The sequence below is a fragment of the Phycodurus eques genome, chromosome 5 (genome assembly GCF_024500275.1).
Source record: "Phycodurus eques isolate BA_2022a chromosome 5, UOR_Pequ_1.1, whole genome shotgun sequence".
NCBI lineage: Eukaryota > Metazoa > Chordata > Actinopteri > Syngnathiformes > Syngnathidae > Phycodurus > Phycodurus eques.
The window spans coordinates 16,545,741-16,562,613 of NC_084529.1; the positions used below are offsets into that span (position 1 = coordinate 16,545,741).

At 41.6% G+C, this 16,873-nt stretch overlaps 1 protein-coding gene across 3 annotated transcripts in view; it reads right to left on the reverse strand.

Moving 5' to 3' along the window:
• Positions 1-4,256: 4,256 nt before the first annotated feature.
• The window catches only part of sema3d (sema domain, immunoglobulin domain (Ig), short basic domain, secreted, (semaphorin) 3D), a 50,643-nt gene continuing 38,026 nt past the window's right edge, over positions 4,257-16,873 (reverse strand). For 2 of the 3 annotated variants that reach the window (XM_061677775.1, XM_061677774.1), the window contains exons 16-18: positions 14,434-14,498; positions 14,188-14,327; positions 4,257-8,187 (exon numbers count right to left, since the gene is read on the reverse strand). In XM_061677775.1, the coding sequence (XP_061533759.1) occupies positions 7,768-8,187; positions 14,188-14,327; positions 14,434-14,498 (625 nt within the window). In that variant the 3' untranslated portion in view covers positions 4,257-7,767. Of the gene's footprint in view, positions 8,188-14,187; positions 14,328-14,396; positions 14,499-16,873 lie in introns of those variants that run through there. The other variant, XM_061677776.1, reaches the window with a different exon arrangement.

A 16,873-nucleotide genomic window follows, 5' to 3' on the forward strand; every position in this document is an offset into this window, starting at 1 on the left:
TCTGACTGCCTCCACCCAAGGCCAAAAGGTTCACAGTCACCGCTTGGCAAACAAGTACATCGGCACAGCTGTAAATACCCTCTGTTGACGTCTCAATTCAGGTCTCCATCCTGCTGACATGCTGTTTGAGTTGTTGCGCTTCATTTGGACAAGTGTGATGACATACAAACTGGTGCGAACACAATTGACAAGTTCCAAACGAATTCTGTCTAACATGCGTCCACTTTAAGGCTGTGAAAAAAAATCAGCTAACTTGGCTAAATCGACCACAAAAATTGGTCAACTTGAAGATTTCTGCCTTGAGGCAATAAAAAATATTCATAAGAGCATATTTATTATTTAAACCTCCCAGAACCAATTTGCGCTGGACGGAACCATTTGGCTACTGTCCATTTTTACAGCACAGACACTTGTTGCAGAGGGACGCACTGTTGGGCCAGTAAAAAACATTGCCAAAAGCAACACGGTATCATATGTAAGGGCTTTTTAAGACACTATTAGAAGTGTAATGTACATATAACATGATGTAGAAGTGAGCTGAACGGTAAGTAGCGTTTTTTTATCTAAAATGCTAGTATGCTAATGCTAATTGCAATAACTAACCATTTAGTAAAGGTTGATTTTGTTGTCTCAAAATTCTGTACAGTCTGTTTACACTCCATACCCACATATGCAGTTTAAGGATAGAAGTCCAACAATCATAAGAATAAAATGCATGTTAGTAATAAAAAACTATTTTGGGGGGGGGGGCAGTGATTACTCAAATACTCGACAAAATATCTTCATTATTTATATTGTATTAAGAGATTCAATAGTGACAGCCCTACTCCATTGCAACTTCCATAAAAGTGCACCGTTTTATCATGTCTCGGGAGCTAACTCTTACTGGATCCTCTTCTTTTTCTTTCGGCTTGTCCCGTAAGGTGTTGCCATAGCGTGTCATCCTTTTCCATGTCATCTCCTGCATCCTCCTCTAACACCAACTGCCCTACTGTCTTATTATCCTTCAACCAATATACTCACTATCTCTCCTCAGGCCGTGTCCAGACCATTGAAGTCTGCTCTCTCTCCACTTTTTCTCAGAAATATCTAACCTTGGCCGTCCTTTTGATGAGGTCATTTCTAATCCTATCCAACCTGACAGAGTCCTATCGGGCCTTTTTGGCCTGTGGGACTCTTGAGGCACCTGATGGTTACCGGCTGGCCAAGCGGAATGCTGCTTTGGTGGTTGATGAGGCCATAGAGAACGACTTCCAGAAAGCTTTGAGGAATGCTCCACCATCCGGCGTCTCAGGAGAGGGAAGCAGTGCACCATCAACACTGGTATAGTGGGGAAGGGGCGCTGCTGACCTCGATTCGGGACGTTGTGAGTCGGTGGGGGAATACTTCAAAGACCTCTTCAATTCCACCGGCTCGCCTTGGGGTCTGGGGTCTCTGTGGCGGGTTCTCCTATCTCTGGGGTTGAGGTCACCGAGGTGGTTAAAAAGCTCCTCGATGGCAAGGCCCCGGTAGTGGGTGAGATTCGCCCGGAGTTCCTAAAGGCTCTGGATGTTGAAGGGCTGTCCTGGTTGACACGCCTCTGCAACATCGCGTGGACATCGGGGACAGTGCCTCTGGATTGGCAGACTGAGGTGGTGGTCCCCCTTTTTCAGAAGGGTGGAGTGCCCTCTCCAGGTCGGGGATGACATCCTTCCCCAAGTGGAGGAGTTCAAATATTTTGGGGTCCAGTTCACGAGTGAGGGAAAAATGGAACGGGAGATCGACAGCCGAATTGGTGCAGCGTCTGCAGTAATTTGGACTTTGTATCGTTCCGTTGTGGTGAAGAAGGAGCTAAGCCGAAAGGCGAAGCTCTCAATCTACCGGTCGAGCTACGTTCCTACACTCACCTATGGTCACGAGCTGTGGATCGTGACCGAAAGAACAAGAACAAGCAGCCGAAATGAGTTTCCGCCGCAGTGTGTGCGGGCTCTCCCTTAGAGATAGGGTGAGAAGCTCTGTCATCCGGGAGGACCTCAGAGTAGAGCCGCTCCTCCTCCGCATTGACAGGAGCCAGATGAGTTGGCTCGGGCATCTGTTTAGGATGCCTCCAGGACGCCTCCCTGGTGAGGTGTTCCGGGCATGTCCCACCGGGAGGAGACCCCGGGGACGCCCCAGGACACGCTGGAGAGACTACGTCTCTCTGCTTGCCTGGGAAAGCCTCGGGATCCCCTCGGAAGAGCTGGAGGAAGGGGCTGGGGAGAGAGAAGCCTGAGCTTCCCTGCTACAGCTACTGCCCCCGCGACCCGACCTCGGATATGCAGAAGAAAACGGGTGGATGGTTTAGATGGAACCAAAATGTTCAACCAAACCATTGAATTTAATCTAACAAAAGTCCACTAGCGTAATGCCAACATAATGTGAAATGCCAAAGATGGGCTAGTCGAAATTAGCATTTATGTTACGGTAAGTATAAACCTTCAAATAACTGCTACTTTAAAACGCTCTCTGCCCACGAGATTTTTTAGTAGGTAGGGGGCAGGATGAATCGGATCGGTGTGGAGAAAGTGCATTGGAGGTTGCGACATTCACATCCCCAATGGGTGCGACGCCCCTTAAAACTACTAGGACTACTAATAATAAGAAGGTGATTTGATTATATATTGAGCATTTCTAAATATGCAGAGACAGAAACTATTTACAACTAAATAATACACAATTCATTTTCATAACTCCCCAATGAACCAGAATCAGAATCATCTTTATTTGCCAAGTATGTCCAAAAAAAAAACCACACAAGGAATTTGTCTCCGGTAATTGCAGCCGCTCTAGTACGACAACAGACAGTCAATTGACAGAGAACACTTTTGAGACATAAAGACATTGACAAAAAAAATAGTCACTGAGCAATAAAGGGTTGCTAGTTAACTGGTAATGCCGGTACTTTTTAATGTTTTTTATACACAATTGTGCAAAAGATGCAGAGTCCTCTAGCACTTAGAGCAGTTCGAATGACAAATATTGCAATAGTCCGGTGCAATGACCATTGTGCAAAGGGTGGCGAGACTTCAAGGAGTGTATGCGGTTTAAAGTGATAGTAGTGTGATAATCTGGGACAATGTTGATTGTGCAAATGTTGCAGATACTCCTCGATCAGTGTGCAAATGGAGCAGATGCTACTCTCGCATGAGTGGCCAGTATTGGTCAACAACAGATATGGAAATAGTGCAACGAAAATGAATCAGTTGTACGTCGTTGATGAATCAGTTTCAGAAGCATTTCCACTTTTAAATGAGCTTTCCTGCACTGTATGTTGTTTTTAAGTTATAAAGTTGCTTTTTGTTTTTCTCATTATTTTTAAAATGCTTTTGATTATGTAAAGCGCATTGAGTTACCTTCTGTATGAAATGCGCTACATCAATACATTTTCTTTGCTTTGCTTTAAAAGAAAGTTGTGACGAAGCAGTTTTTTAAAATAACCATATGTCAATATTTGTTCGTTGGGTTGGTTTTTGTGTGTTTAATAAATTTAAGTTAAAGAACGTCAAAGTGTCCCTTGCATTCCATCACCGTGTGAGTGTCTTGCAAACCCACTCCAGGGGTCTCGAGGCCAGTCCGATGCCCTCATTACTGCAATCACATCAGATTGCTGCTTTTTGCTTGCAATTTCCTTTCCCGGTGCTTCACTCTGAGTTCTCTTCAAGGAAAGCCCAAAATCATTACTGAAGAATGAGGGTATTGTCTCCATGGAGTGGTTACTGTTTTTGCTCGATATGTTTGTTCTTTGCGGGCCAGTCAATAAATAAACAATGACCACAGAGGAAGTGTGTAAAATATTCATGAGACGCGAAGAATCACTGTGAAGGATCACTGTAATGTTCTTAATAAAACCATAGTTTGACAGTCCTTTTATGCAGTAAAAGGACCTTGACGTGTTAATTATCCGAATAAGTGTCACTAAAAACGACACAATGTGACACTATTGAAGTTTGCGTAACTCTGTAACTCATGATGTTTATCAGTTTATTCTAGGAATCCTCTGCGTGATCACATGGTTTCACATACACAACTTTTTTCGGTTTATTTATTTATTTTGACGAAACAAGAGAGCAGCTGGTCCTGAATCATCCCCATGTACAGCGTCCAGGGACCTGTGTTGCTATATCGGGACACCTAGAAAAAGGCCAACCCACCAATTCTCCAGTTGCTAGGGTCTAGAAACTGCACACATCTTGCATTTATTCACCAACAACAAGGACAATGTTCAAGTTTTAGGCACACATGACATATTTATTTAAATAGTTTCAGCAAAAAACAAAGATCTGACAGTACAAAAATATAATATTGGCTGCCCCTGACATCACAGCCTTCGTATTTATCATAAAAAGCACTAATTACTGGACATGTACTGGTGCATCTCAACAAATTTGAATATTGTAGAAAACACAATTTTATTTCAGTAGTTACATTTTAAAAAAGTCCAACTCTTATATGATTCACTACAAACAGAGTGAAATATTTTATGATTCAATTTGGATGATTATAGCTTACAGCTAATGAAAATATCAATCACTTCTCAAGAAAGCAAAATTATTTTAATATAGGAATTGGGCAAGAATTGGCCTTCTGAACAATGTTTAATATCAATGAAAATGAGTTTCACTTTTTGAATTCAACTTCTGTAATAAATGAACTTTTCTAGGATATTCTAATTTACAGTGACCCCAAAACACACACGCACACATTTTTTGAGGAAACCTTTCCTGTTATTTGTTGAAAAACTCGTCTATTTACCATTTTGTGCTCAGGCCAAAGCCATGTCTTGTATAAAAATATTGCTTTGGCCCTATCTGGTGGCATTTTCGGGCCAAGCATCTATGTTGAACTGAGGAGAGGAGCTTCCATTTTGTTAGGCCGTAGCTTTGTCTAATAGAAAAAAGTGCCTTGCTGGCATCTTTTGACAATTACGTACAATATTTTTGTCTGGGTGTCAATTGCTCATGGACTTTCACTATTTGCGGCAGAGACGGGGGGTTGACTGTATTGAGATGCACCTTGTATATTCTATACAAGTCATACAATTATTTACAGTCAGTCATTCAACATGAATGCATTGTCATCCTCAAGAGGAAACAGTTTTCCCATGATCACTAATTTAACAATAGTTTCGAATCTCTCAATGACCAAAGTAGGGATGGGCATGATAATCGGTGAATAAATCGTCAGCCGTTATGTTCATTTTGTGTCACTGGAGACAAAATTGAGTGCACTACTTGGCTACAAGTCATCTGACCTTTAAGAACAACAACCTGACATCAGCTATTGTAATTGTTTGACAGTGTGTAATGTTAAAATAATCGGTAAAAAGGAAACACAGACTAAAAATCGTATTTTCTGGCATTTAAATGGATAAAGGGGGTCTTCGGTTCCCGACGGTACAGACATAGGACATTTAGTGGTTACTACCTGGCAATGAACTAGTTTGTGCAGATACAGTCATACTGCTTTTCATTGGGTTGTTTTTCATACAAATATTTATTGTAGTTGTGATGTCACAACTGCATTAGCATAGGTTAAAGATAGACTGCAACTCATTTCAACTAACGTATGAATTTGAGTTATAACTATGGGTGGGCGATATATGGGCAATGAAAATATCTTTTTTATTTTATTTATTTATTTTTTTTAATTTTACGATAACGGCAATTTGACAGATATCCTATATATATATAAAAGTGGTGTAAAGCTCTGCTTGCTTCCGAGGACATTTATCCTTAATCCTTGACATTGCACAAGAATATGTATGGCAGTATTTAACAATTCATAACTCATGCCCAGACCGTATACAGGAGAATATGCCAAATCAGGTTTACACAATAATATTTTAGTTAAGCTTTTTATAAAAAATATTTTTTTTAAATGTCCAAAAATGAAGATAAATATTTTAAATAAAATAGACAAGTTTGCACACTGTCATACAAATTAGGCTAGAAAACAGCCGAAAGAAATGTAGCTGATGGCGTTGTCTTGCCAACGTTTACTTGTTTTTCTCAAATAGTGGGTGTGTACTAAATGACTCGGCAAAGGTTTTCTGTGTGTTTTGTAGGTTTTCAAATTTTTTCTTGAGCGGAAGTCGTGGATGGATGGATAGATGGATACTTTTTTCATGCCGTGAGGGAAATTAGATTTACGAGCTTCATAATGTTTTAAACCTTTCCACATGACAAGGTGTTTCTTATGAAGGGTGAAATGGAAAAAAGATCAAACTTCGCACTTGCGGGCCCACACATAATTTTGAAATGATGAAATGTGACGTCATGACCGGAATCTTTTGTTTTTTTTAATTCCCGGTGACAAGTTTAGCAGCCGAAATTGGTAATACAGTACAGGGTTCAAATAACTAAAGCAGTGGGTGATCGGTGACGGGATAGTGAAATACAGTATTTAGTTACAAACAGCTGCGCCAGTAGGGCTATGCTAGCTAGCTCCTCCGTTAGCCTCACCAGCGTTTGGGATGACTTTGGCAGCGCGCAGTTTTCTTTGTAAATGTTATCCAAAATGAATGAATCCCCCAGTGAATATACGATGGTAACAGCGCCGTCTTTTCTCTTTGTTTTGCTTTTAAACTGGCCACGCTTGGGAAGCCAGCATGTAGTCGGTAACCTGTGTCACTTTCCAGTTGGCCAACAAAACGCTATACATCCTTTCTTTTGAAGTCCATTGTTTCAATTCACCCACTTTTTCAGCTGCTAAACTCCTGAAAAGGTTGCTCGGCCCGCTAGTTTGAGGGCGAGAGTTTATTTTGCCCGCCACTGAGTCACGTGAGTGAATCATGTCCGCTGATTTGGCAAATGAGGACTTTCATGCACTTCCACTTTTCTCTCCTCATATGCCGTCCATGCACCCATTCGGTTGCTTTCTTTTAGAGACAGTATGAATACTCTTAACATAAAAGTGCACATCGTTAAAGCAACGTTGACTATTATATCGAAGGCGATTCATATCGCCCACCCCTAGTTATAGCGCCTCCGTAAGAAGGGAATTCCGTTGTAAGCCTGGGAATGCTGTTACTGGCTCTCAAGTTTGGTCTCCAATTGATGCTACTTTTGAGCTCATTCAAAGCATGCTGCAAAATTTCACACCATTTTATACAAAGTTGCCTCTGTACTCAAATGGAAATTGTTCCAAATTAAATGCTGTACAAATTTGGGTTGTGTAGCCGCTGTCGGAATGGAATTCCGACATAAACTGAAGACCCCTGTTACTGGCTCTCAAGTGTGTCCACCAGATGGCACAACTTTTTGCCCCGTTCAAAGCATGGAGCAAACTTACACACCTTTTTATTGTGTCTACAGCAACTGAAATGATAACTGCTCCAAATTACATTTACATTTGGGTAGCGTGGTTGCCAGCGGAACAGAATTTCATCGTAAATTTGAGACCCCCATCTCAAGTTTGTCTACCAGATGGTGCTTCTTTTTACCCCATTCACAGCATGCAGCAAAATTTTATTTTGCTCCTGAAATGTTCCAACTTACGTACTAATTTGGGGAATCTCAAATTTTTTTGTATGAATTACGATTAATCGATTAAATAATTGGTCATTAACTTTCCGCATGGGCGGTTAGGCTTTGTATTTTTGGAGCATTTCACACCAAAGCCTTAAAAATAGAGTACAAAAAAACAGCTTGCAAGTTATGCTGTCAACTGTTAACCTTTCCAATTGTTTTTGTGTGTACGGACTCACCTGTCCGACCCATTTTTCCAGCCCTCTTCCTCGTTCGCCGTCCACTACAGTTTGTCAGTCACTCTTTCCTTCTCTCGCTGGTGCCTTCTGTTCCTACTCTTCTTCATTTCCTGCATGTGTTTCCACTTGCCGACGCCCAAGGCTCGGCCGCGGGCCTTCGACGGCCTCTTCTCGAGCCAGAGTGAGTCACAGTACTCCTCCAGGGAGCTCACGGGGGAGCTCATGAGCCTCAGGTAGTCTTTGTAACGGAGGCCGTGCCGTAGCTCTGTCATCAGGTCTTCACCACCTTTAGGTTTTCGGTCCAGTTGGCCGTGAGGGACAAGTTGCAGTGTGACCCGGCGGAGTGTGTGCGCGAAGTGAGTGTGCTCCTGAGCTTCGCACTCGTACACACCGACGTCGGACACATGCAGGGAACGAATCAGGAGGCCTCGGTCCGTTTGTATGACACGGTCGTCCGGCCTGACCTGTGAGATAAAGAAGTCGAAATGGTTACGCTTAGAAGAAGAAACCGAATGAAAATTTAAAAACAAAACTGTACTTAAATAAGGATTCAGTTATAATGTATTTCACAACAAACTTTAATGCAAATGATATCTAAATAAATGTTTCAAAAGAAACAGTTTTAAAAGATTAAATGCAAAAATAAATACAATTGAAATGTAATTAATAAATGCACTGCGCCGGAATAATAATAATAATAAAAAAAGTTTAAGCCACTGTATTATTATGCGATGTGTAATTCAGTGATTTATCCGTGTACCACTAGAGGGAGTCGTAAGCGGGATCCCTCAAGTCGAGTGCCAAACTTTGAGAATCACTTATTGAGAATTCTCCGATAACAGAGAAAGTGCCGCTACTCGCTTTTTTTGTTTTTTTAAGCTAGAGGGGTCGGAATATTTGTTAAATATAACAACAGCAAAAAAGCTACTTAACTGACGACACTGCATCAACCTATGAATGGGGCCGTTCACAGAGCAAGCTAGTAGTCAAAACCAGTTACTGCGTGTCACAGAACAAATCAGCATCCAGCTTTTTTTTTTTTTTCAATCACTCAGCATGCTTGGCCCGAACGAAACAGCAGCTGAAACCTGATGACTGAAAATGAAAATAAGCTCTGAAACAGGAAGCGCACTGAATTGGGTGCAGTCACCCAGAGTGTTGGGATCAGCTGTCATGGTGTTACTAGTTAGCAGTGGTTAAGGGTGAGTTCTGATATACTCTTCTGTCTGCGGCTCTGCCTCATCATACTTTAAATCCCTCGTTCTCTGTGTTGTGGTTTAACTTGAGGCCTTTCACAAGGTTTTAATTGTGTTGCCACAACTCCTTACCGTTTTCCACATATATCGCAAACCTCGTCTAGGCTGTTTCTTAAGCTAAAATAGCTGAAAGCACTCTCTGCCATTGTGTTGATGTCTGAAATTGAGTGTCTGGCGTACTGTGCAGCATGGGATGCCGCTGCACTTATGCATTAAGCACTTACCCAAGCGGAAAAAAAATAGCGCACTTAAAAGTCTTAAATTTTCTCCAAAATGGACGCGGCGCCTTATAATGCGGCACGACTTATGTATTCACCGCGTTCCAAAATCTGTAAATGTTGTTGTGTGACTTTGATGAGCGCTCCACTTGACTGACTGGGAGCATTTCCTGCCGACACGCTGCTTATATAGAGGAAAGGTTGAACTGAAGACAGCATGCAGATGTTAAAGGGGGAAGGGTGCGCGTGAAAGAGGACGCCAAAGGCATGCCCTCAGTAGGTATATAGCGGCGGTATGTGCATTGTGCAAAAACATCGGTTTGGCAAAGGACCCCCGAAACCCCCGACCCCCGAAAATGGCACCTATGAAGAGACACCCTTACGAAGCACAGTTTAAACTGCAAGGTATCAGTTACGCGGAGGAACATGGGAATCGAGCAGCCGTGAGAGAATTCAAGATCAACGAATCCATGGTTCGCAAGTGGCGGAAGCAGGAAAACGGTGACATCATTGCTGAACAGCCCCCCGGCAACGAGACTGACTGCGACAATGCCGAGAGGGAACCCGGGGTGTTTGATGGAGAACTTGCCCAGGCTGTTCATTTCGGATACAGAAGATGAGGACTTTTATGGATTTGTGGATGAGGATTCATCAAAAAAATTTAAAAAATTATAAAAAATAGACCCCGTAACTGAGACTGCGCCTTTTAATACGGTGCGCCTTATGGTGGTGAAAATACAGTAGTTCCCACCAACATTATTATTAATTTCGACAATGCAGTCATGTTTCTGTTAATGGTATACATAACCTCAAGTGACTGAAGTATAAAAAATATCGATATTTTGGCTTCAAAATTTGGCTTCTTTTTGAGTATAAAGATCTGGTATCGGAAGTATTTTTACAGTACCTTTTTTTTCTTCTCTGTTTAAAATGGTTTCCAGGTGTTTCAATAAAAGCTTTTTCACAAAAAGGCACCACTGTATTAAGAGCCTTAACATAAGCTGGTTGAAATCTCGGGCGTGACAGAGTGTGAAGTTTCACACCTGAGAATCCCTTTGTTTTCCCACCTTGGTGTGTTAAAAGCAATCGCCGTTGACCAAAAACTGTTTTAATCGTCACACGGTCTTAATTATCTGACTGCAGAATGCCAGTTACACAGCTGCCGTAATATCCCCCACACATTTTTTTTTCTATTATGTCAACAAACCCCTAGAGGAATGTGCATAATAGCTTGAGAGCATGTTACATACAGTATTATATTGCTGTACAATGACAACCATTCATGTTAACTGTATGTTTTTCAGCAGCAATAAAAGTTTTATAGCAAGGTATTTCATAAAAGCTCTCCTCGAACGACCGTTATTAGACAGCTTTACCACCAGAAATGTAAATCTTTTCACATTGCTGTATGCTCTAAGTGTGCATTTAATGTTAAGCCAACTTGGATGGAGCCAGGCCATGCTGTGTGTGACTTCTCGTCATCAAGGTACACTTAGGAGCCACAAATCTTCTGTTGGTGTTCCTGTCCGCTTTTGACAACGTGCAGCAAGGTAACGACATACAGTACATAATTTCAGCAACTCTCAGAATGTCATCAAAGCATCACATATGAATTTTGAAGCAAGACAGGACATACTTCTTATCAACACAACAGCATAAAACATGTTTCATTGGTTGTTTAAGTAACATTCTTAAAGGAGACATTTGCAATTAGTTTTTCCACAATGTAAGACAATTTCCAAGTGTCTTCATAAAAGATCTCTGACATGCTGTCCTCAAAATACATAAAGGATAAAGAATTACACTTGACTTAATATCCACTTGTCACACTGATAAAATAGGGGCACCCGACAAGGTAACACACAGCACCCCATATTGACAGAAAAAAACAGAATTGTTGTCATTTTTGTTGATTGATTAAAAAAGAAAAACTGAAATATCACACACCCATAAGTATTCAGACGCTTTGCTGTGACGCTCTATATTTAACTCGGGTGCTGTCCATTTCTTCTGATCATCCTGAAGATGGTGCTACACCTTCATTGGACTCCAGCTGTGTTTGATTATACTGATTGGACTTGATTAGGAAAGCCACCCCCCTGTCTATATAAGACCTTACAACTCACAGTGCATGTCAGAGCAAATGAGAATTCTGCTGCATTTTAGGTTCCAAAGAGCCCAGTGGCCTCCATAATCCTTAAATGGAAGATGTTTGGGATGACAGGAACCCTTCCTAGAGCTGGCCGTCTGGTCAAACTGAGCAATTGGGGGAGAATTGCCTTGGTGAGAAAGATAAAGGAGAACCCAAAGATCACTGTGGCTGAGCTCCAGAGATGCAGTCAGGAGATGGGAGAAAATTTTAGAAAGTCAACCATCACTTTAGCCCTCCACCAGTCGGGGCTTTATGGCAGAGTGGCCCGACGGAAGCCTCTCCTCAGTGCAAGAAACATGAAAGCCCGCATGGAGTTTGCTAAAAAAAAAAAAAAAACACCTGAAGGACTCCAAGATGGTGAGAAATAAGATTCTCTGGTCTGATGAGACCAAGATAGAAATTCCATCCATCCATCCACTTTCTGAGCCGCTTCTCCTCACTAGGGTCGCTGGCGTGCTGGAGCGTATCCCAGCTGTCATCGGGCAGGAGGCAGGGTACACCCTGAACTGGTTGCCAGCCAATCAAGATAGAAATGGTTGGCCTTAACTCTAAGTGGCATGTGTGGAGAAGACCAGGCACTGCTCATCACCTGTCCAATACAGTCCCAACAGTGAAGCATGGTGGTGGCAGCATCATGCTGCGGGGGTGTTTTGCAGCTGCAGGGACAGGACGACTGGTTGCAATCGAAGGAAAAATTAATGTGGCCAAGTATAGGGATATCCTGGACGAAAACCTTCTCCAGAGTGCTCAGAACGTCAGACTGGGCTGAAGGTTTACCTTCCAACAAGACAATGACCCTAAGCACACAGCTAAAATACCGAAAGTGTGGCTTCAGAACAACTCCGTGACTGTTCTTGAATGGCCCAGCCAGAGCCCTGATTTAAACCCAATTGAGCATCTCTGGAAAGACCTGAAAATGGTTGTCACCAACATTCACCATCCAACCTGACAGAACTGGAGAGGATCTGCAAGGAGGAATGGCAGAGGATCCCTAAATTCAGGTGTGAAAACTTGTTGTATCATTCCCAAAAATAATCATGGCTGTATTAGCTCAAAAGGTTGCTTCGACTAAATACTGAGCAAAGGCTCTGTGTGATATTTAATTTTTCTTTTTTAATAAATTTGCAAAAATTTCAACAATTCAGTTTTTTTCTGTCAATATGGAGTGCTCTGTGTACACTAATGTGGAAAAAAATGAACTTAAATGATTTTAGCAAATGGCTGCAATATAAGAAAGAATGAAAAATACATTTAAGGGGGTCTGAATACTTTACGTACCCACTGTAGTGAAGTGAATTGACACCGTTTCGCATTCACAAAGACTGACAGAAGTGTCCCGTAATTGCTGTGCCTGCACCGCGGAGGCTGAGGACCCCACCCAATCAATCGAGGGGCAGGATCGGGCCCAGGGGTCCACCCGAGAGTGGCCTGGCGGACGGGACCCGTCCCACACCTAGGGACCCCGGGCGGTCCGCCGGCCCCACCGAGACGCCCCGACAACTGGCCACCCGGTGAAAAAAACCCCATTGTGTCCTTTCTAGCGGCAAACACATGGAATCATCACTCTGTTATTATTTCTGCTGTGTCGGGGGATAATAAAAGAACATGCACACACGCCAGCATGTACTTTGCAAACACTCGTCTTTCTGCTGTGGGGGGGGCATAAAAAAAAACAAGGGGGATGGGGGTTGTCAGTGGCCTCTGCACTGCACCTCTCTGTGTTTACTTTCACCCCTCATAGCATGTAGGACTTTGAAGCATGGAGGACATGGACCGGCTCTTGGAGTAAATTGTGAAGAGTACCTTGATTTCTATGTTTAATTTGTTCCATGACCATCCTTGTAACTCAAAACACTTAAATCTCTTAAATCTCCTTCATCCTATATAGGTTAATGGAAATGCTATTAATCCATTCGAGGCCCCAAACATACATTATACATTTTTTGTTTTTTTAAATAAGAAAAATAGCACTGTACGGTATTTTACTATATGAAAACATTGAAACATTTCACACCAAACTAGAAGGACTAATACATTTCTTCAATCTGAGTTTTAAAAGTAATGTTCACAGTAAAGTCCTTTTGTACAGCTTACATACCGTTCCTGCAAATATAAATGCTAACAAAATATGAAATAATACAAAAGAAAAATGTGCACTCTTTCAAGACTGATTTAAACAATCTTTGCCAATATAAACATATTATAACATTTCTTTCTGCTGTATTTTTTTTCTTTTCAAAGCACAACATTTTCCCTCTTACCCTGAACATGCTTCCTTGGACTTCTTCCCATTCGCCCGCCTCGCACACACCCTACTCGCTCCTTTCGCAAATCTGTTCCGAAGTTACAAATCAATGGATAACTAAGTTTGATGCTGAGAAGGTAATTTACACTGAATAACAAAGCAATTAGTATGAATAAGTTTCTATTGCGGTCTGACGAACTGCAGATGTTGTTCTGTCCTTGTGGCGCAACACTTCCCAAAGCCCTGGACGCTCATGAAAATCAATGACGACTCAATTTAAGGAACTCTTGACTTCCCGATTGCTCTCTTCATTACTTTTTACGACACAGTGGCCCACTGGGAGTTGTTCGTTCGTCTGTATGAGAAGTAATTGGTGTCCCGAGTCAAAGTGCTCCTTTAAACTTCCCGTAAGATCTGCTCTAATGTGATTTGTGTCGGCATTCCGGATTCTGACCTCCAATAAGTCAGTTACCAGACTTCAACTGAAATGAAATATGACGTTTTTAGATGCTTTTTCTTTATTAATTCTGTGAAGTTATGCGCAGTAATGGGAGTCCTCAGGAAGAGGCTATTAAAAAGTTTGAGACTCTGACCTGCTCCCTGTGTTCCGATCCAGTCCTGCGAACGAACCAGCTGATGTGGGCCTGCTGAGATTTGGGGATGCACTCGAGGAACGTCGAATTGCTCTGCACACCGAAGAGAACTCCCTCCTCCACCTTTCCAACGCCGAGGCCTAGAGAAAAAGCCATCCAAAGGTACAGTATGTTGTTGGTTTCTAATACAACTCCACAAAATCACATACAAATTAGGAAATCCCAGTCAGAATACAGTCCACGTACTATCCTCTGTATCCCAACACTGGCTGGCAGGGTCTCCGTGCTTGATATCTTGTCTCCTGGCTCTCCTGGTGGGAGGGGAAATGAATTCCTTAAATAAATAAATTATCGAAATCATTCCAGTGGAACTTGGAAGAGAATAAATCGAGAGGATGTGGTAAATAGTAAAGAAGAGCCACATTTGCCGAAGCACTTGCAGCCGTTTATTGAACGGTACAAGCAGCCGCGTGAGTGTGCTTACTTTCCAGACTCTGAAAAACAACAGCGTTGTCATGCAGCTCTTAAATTGTGACTGCCCAAACTATTTCAACCCGCTTCTAAGTTGAGAAAACAAGTTGTAAGTTGCAGATGTTTCTGTTGTTGTTTTGGCAGTGATATGGTCAAATTCGCCCTATCATATGGTGTCGCACATGCACACACACAATCACTCTGTCTGGTCAACAAACAGCTTCTTCATGAAGTCATTTAAGTGACTAAAGCAAATAACGTTTCTGTAGGGCCCAATGTATGTGTTGTTGGTTTTTGGGCAGTTTAAAATTTAAATGGTGGCAGGTGTGTGTTGATTCCCATATATTATTATTACTATTTTTTTTTAAATATTATATTATATATTTGATGTTCATGCTCTGATTAAAAAAAAATCATAAGTCTCAAAATCATAAGTCTCAAGTTACTCTTGAGTAGTTTTTTCATTGAGTACTTTCCTACTCTTAAGTCAATTTTTGGATGACTACTTTTTACTTTTACTTGAGTCATATTATTCTAAAGCACAGGTGTCAAACTCTTTTTTAATCTCGGGCCACTTTGTAGTTATGATTTCCCTCAGAGGGCTGTTAGAACAGTGCAACCATATAATGTGTTTAATCAACAAACATTGCCATTGCATAACAAATTGAGGGATAACTAGTTTTGAAATCAGAAGACAAGGATAATAGTGTGTTCAATTATTGTTTAAGTTACCATAGAAGAAGGGTTTGGTAACAGAAAAATGCAATATCTCAACATTATTGTTTATTATTATGACAATTTGGAATTTGGGTACAGATTTCAGCAAAAATCACAGAAGTTGACTAGCATGATTTGCTATCGCAGGCCACATAAAATGATGTGGCGCGCCGCACACTTGATTCTTGAGTTTGACATCTATGCCCTAATATGAATTCATCCAAAATGGCTACTTTAAACCAAAATGTCTGACTTGCTTTTCAATTTTTGGCATCGGTCCTTGAGACTTTCTCATTCGTCCTCTTGTCATAGACACGTCCACCGAAGCTCATGTGGAGCTGTGTAACTAGTAAGGGGGCTATATATTTATTTTTTTCAACTGACGAGCATGATTTGCTTTCACGGGCCACATAAAATGATGTGGCGGTCTGCATCTGGCCCCCGGGCCTTGAGTTTGACACCTATGTTCTAAAGTAACAGTACTCCTACTTGAGTACAATATTGGGCTACGCTACCCACCTCTGTTGTGTTTTTTTTTCCGAGTTCTGGAATGGAATAAGGGCATTTCAATACATTAAGATTTCTCGTAACTCAATTTACCACTGTGCTTGAGAAGTAACTGGCAATGACTGAATGACTGCTAACGCTTCACTGAATGTCTCTTACTGCTCGCGTGAACCGTCAAAGGTTTTTTCCGGCGGCACTGTTGCACTCCTGGGCTTCGTCATCTTGCGGTGACCTCACCTCCTCCTCCGCCCTTTGTCACCATACATCTGCACACTACACACTCGCTGACACTGTGAGGTTCAGCTTTCAAAGGGCTGCGGTGCTTCCGCCAAAAAAAAAAAAAAAATGTATATCCGCCGGCCCATAACATGATACTCTGACCCGCTAGTACAACTTTAAGGTGATAATTTTCTACGTCCCACCATTATTTTCCTGGAAAAAACTCATCTTAAAAAGTAGTGTTATTCCGTTGTAGAAAAACTAATAGTGAACACGACCACACAACAAGGTTTGGAATAATATAGTGGCAAAACCCTTTCTTTACTCGACAAAGGGTTGGTATGACTAAATGAAGCTCCTCCCCTCAGTTCAACATAGCTCTTTGGCAACGAGATGGTGCCAAATCAATACTTTATATTAGACATGTCTTTCAATAAAATACCTTTAATAGAGTAGAAGTTAGCGTGAATGTGATCATTTACTTCTGTGTTTCTGAATTCACCATATTTGGGATATTTGAAATTTGATTTAAAATATACAGTATATACACAGTGGACCAGCACATATTTGCAGTTCGCCATTCACGATTTTACCTATGCGATATATATATAAGAAACATTTTTTAACCTATTCCCCAACGTTTGCAGAAATAACAGCTTATTTGCATTTTGTTATATAATGGCAATTACAAGGGAGTGACAATCATTTGCATATTTTCTCGAATCGTAATTTGGCTCGAGCCCCACCAGGACTAGCATGGGTCCACTGTATG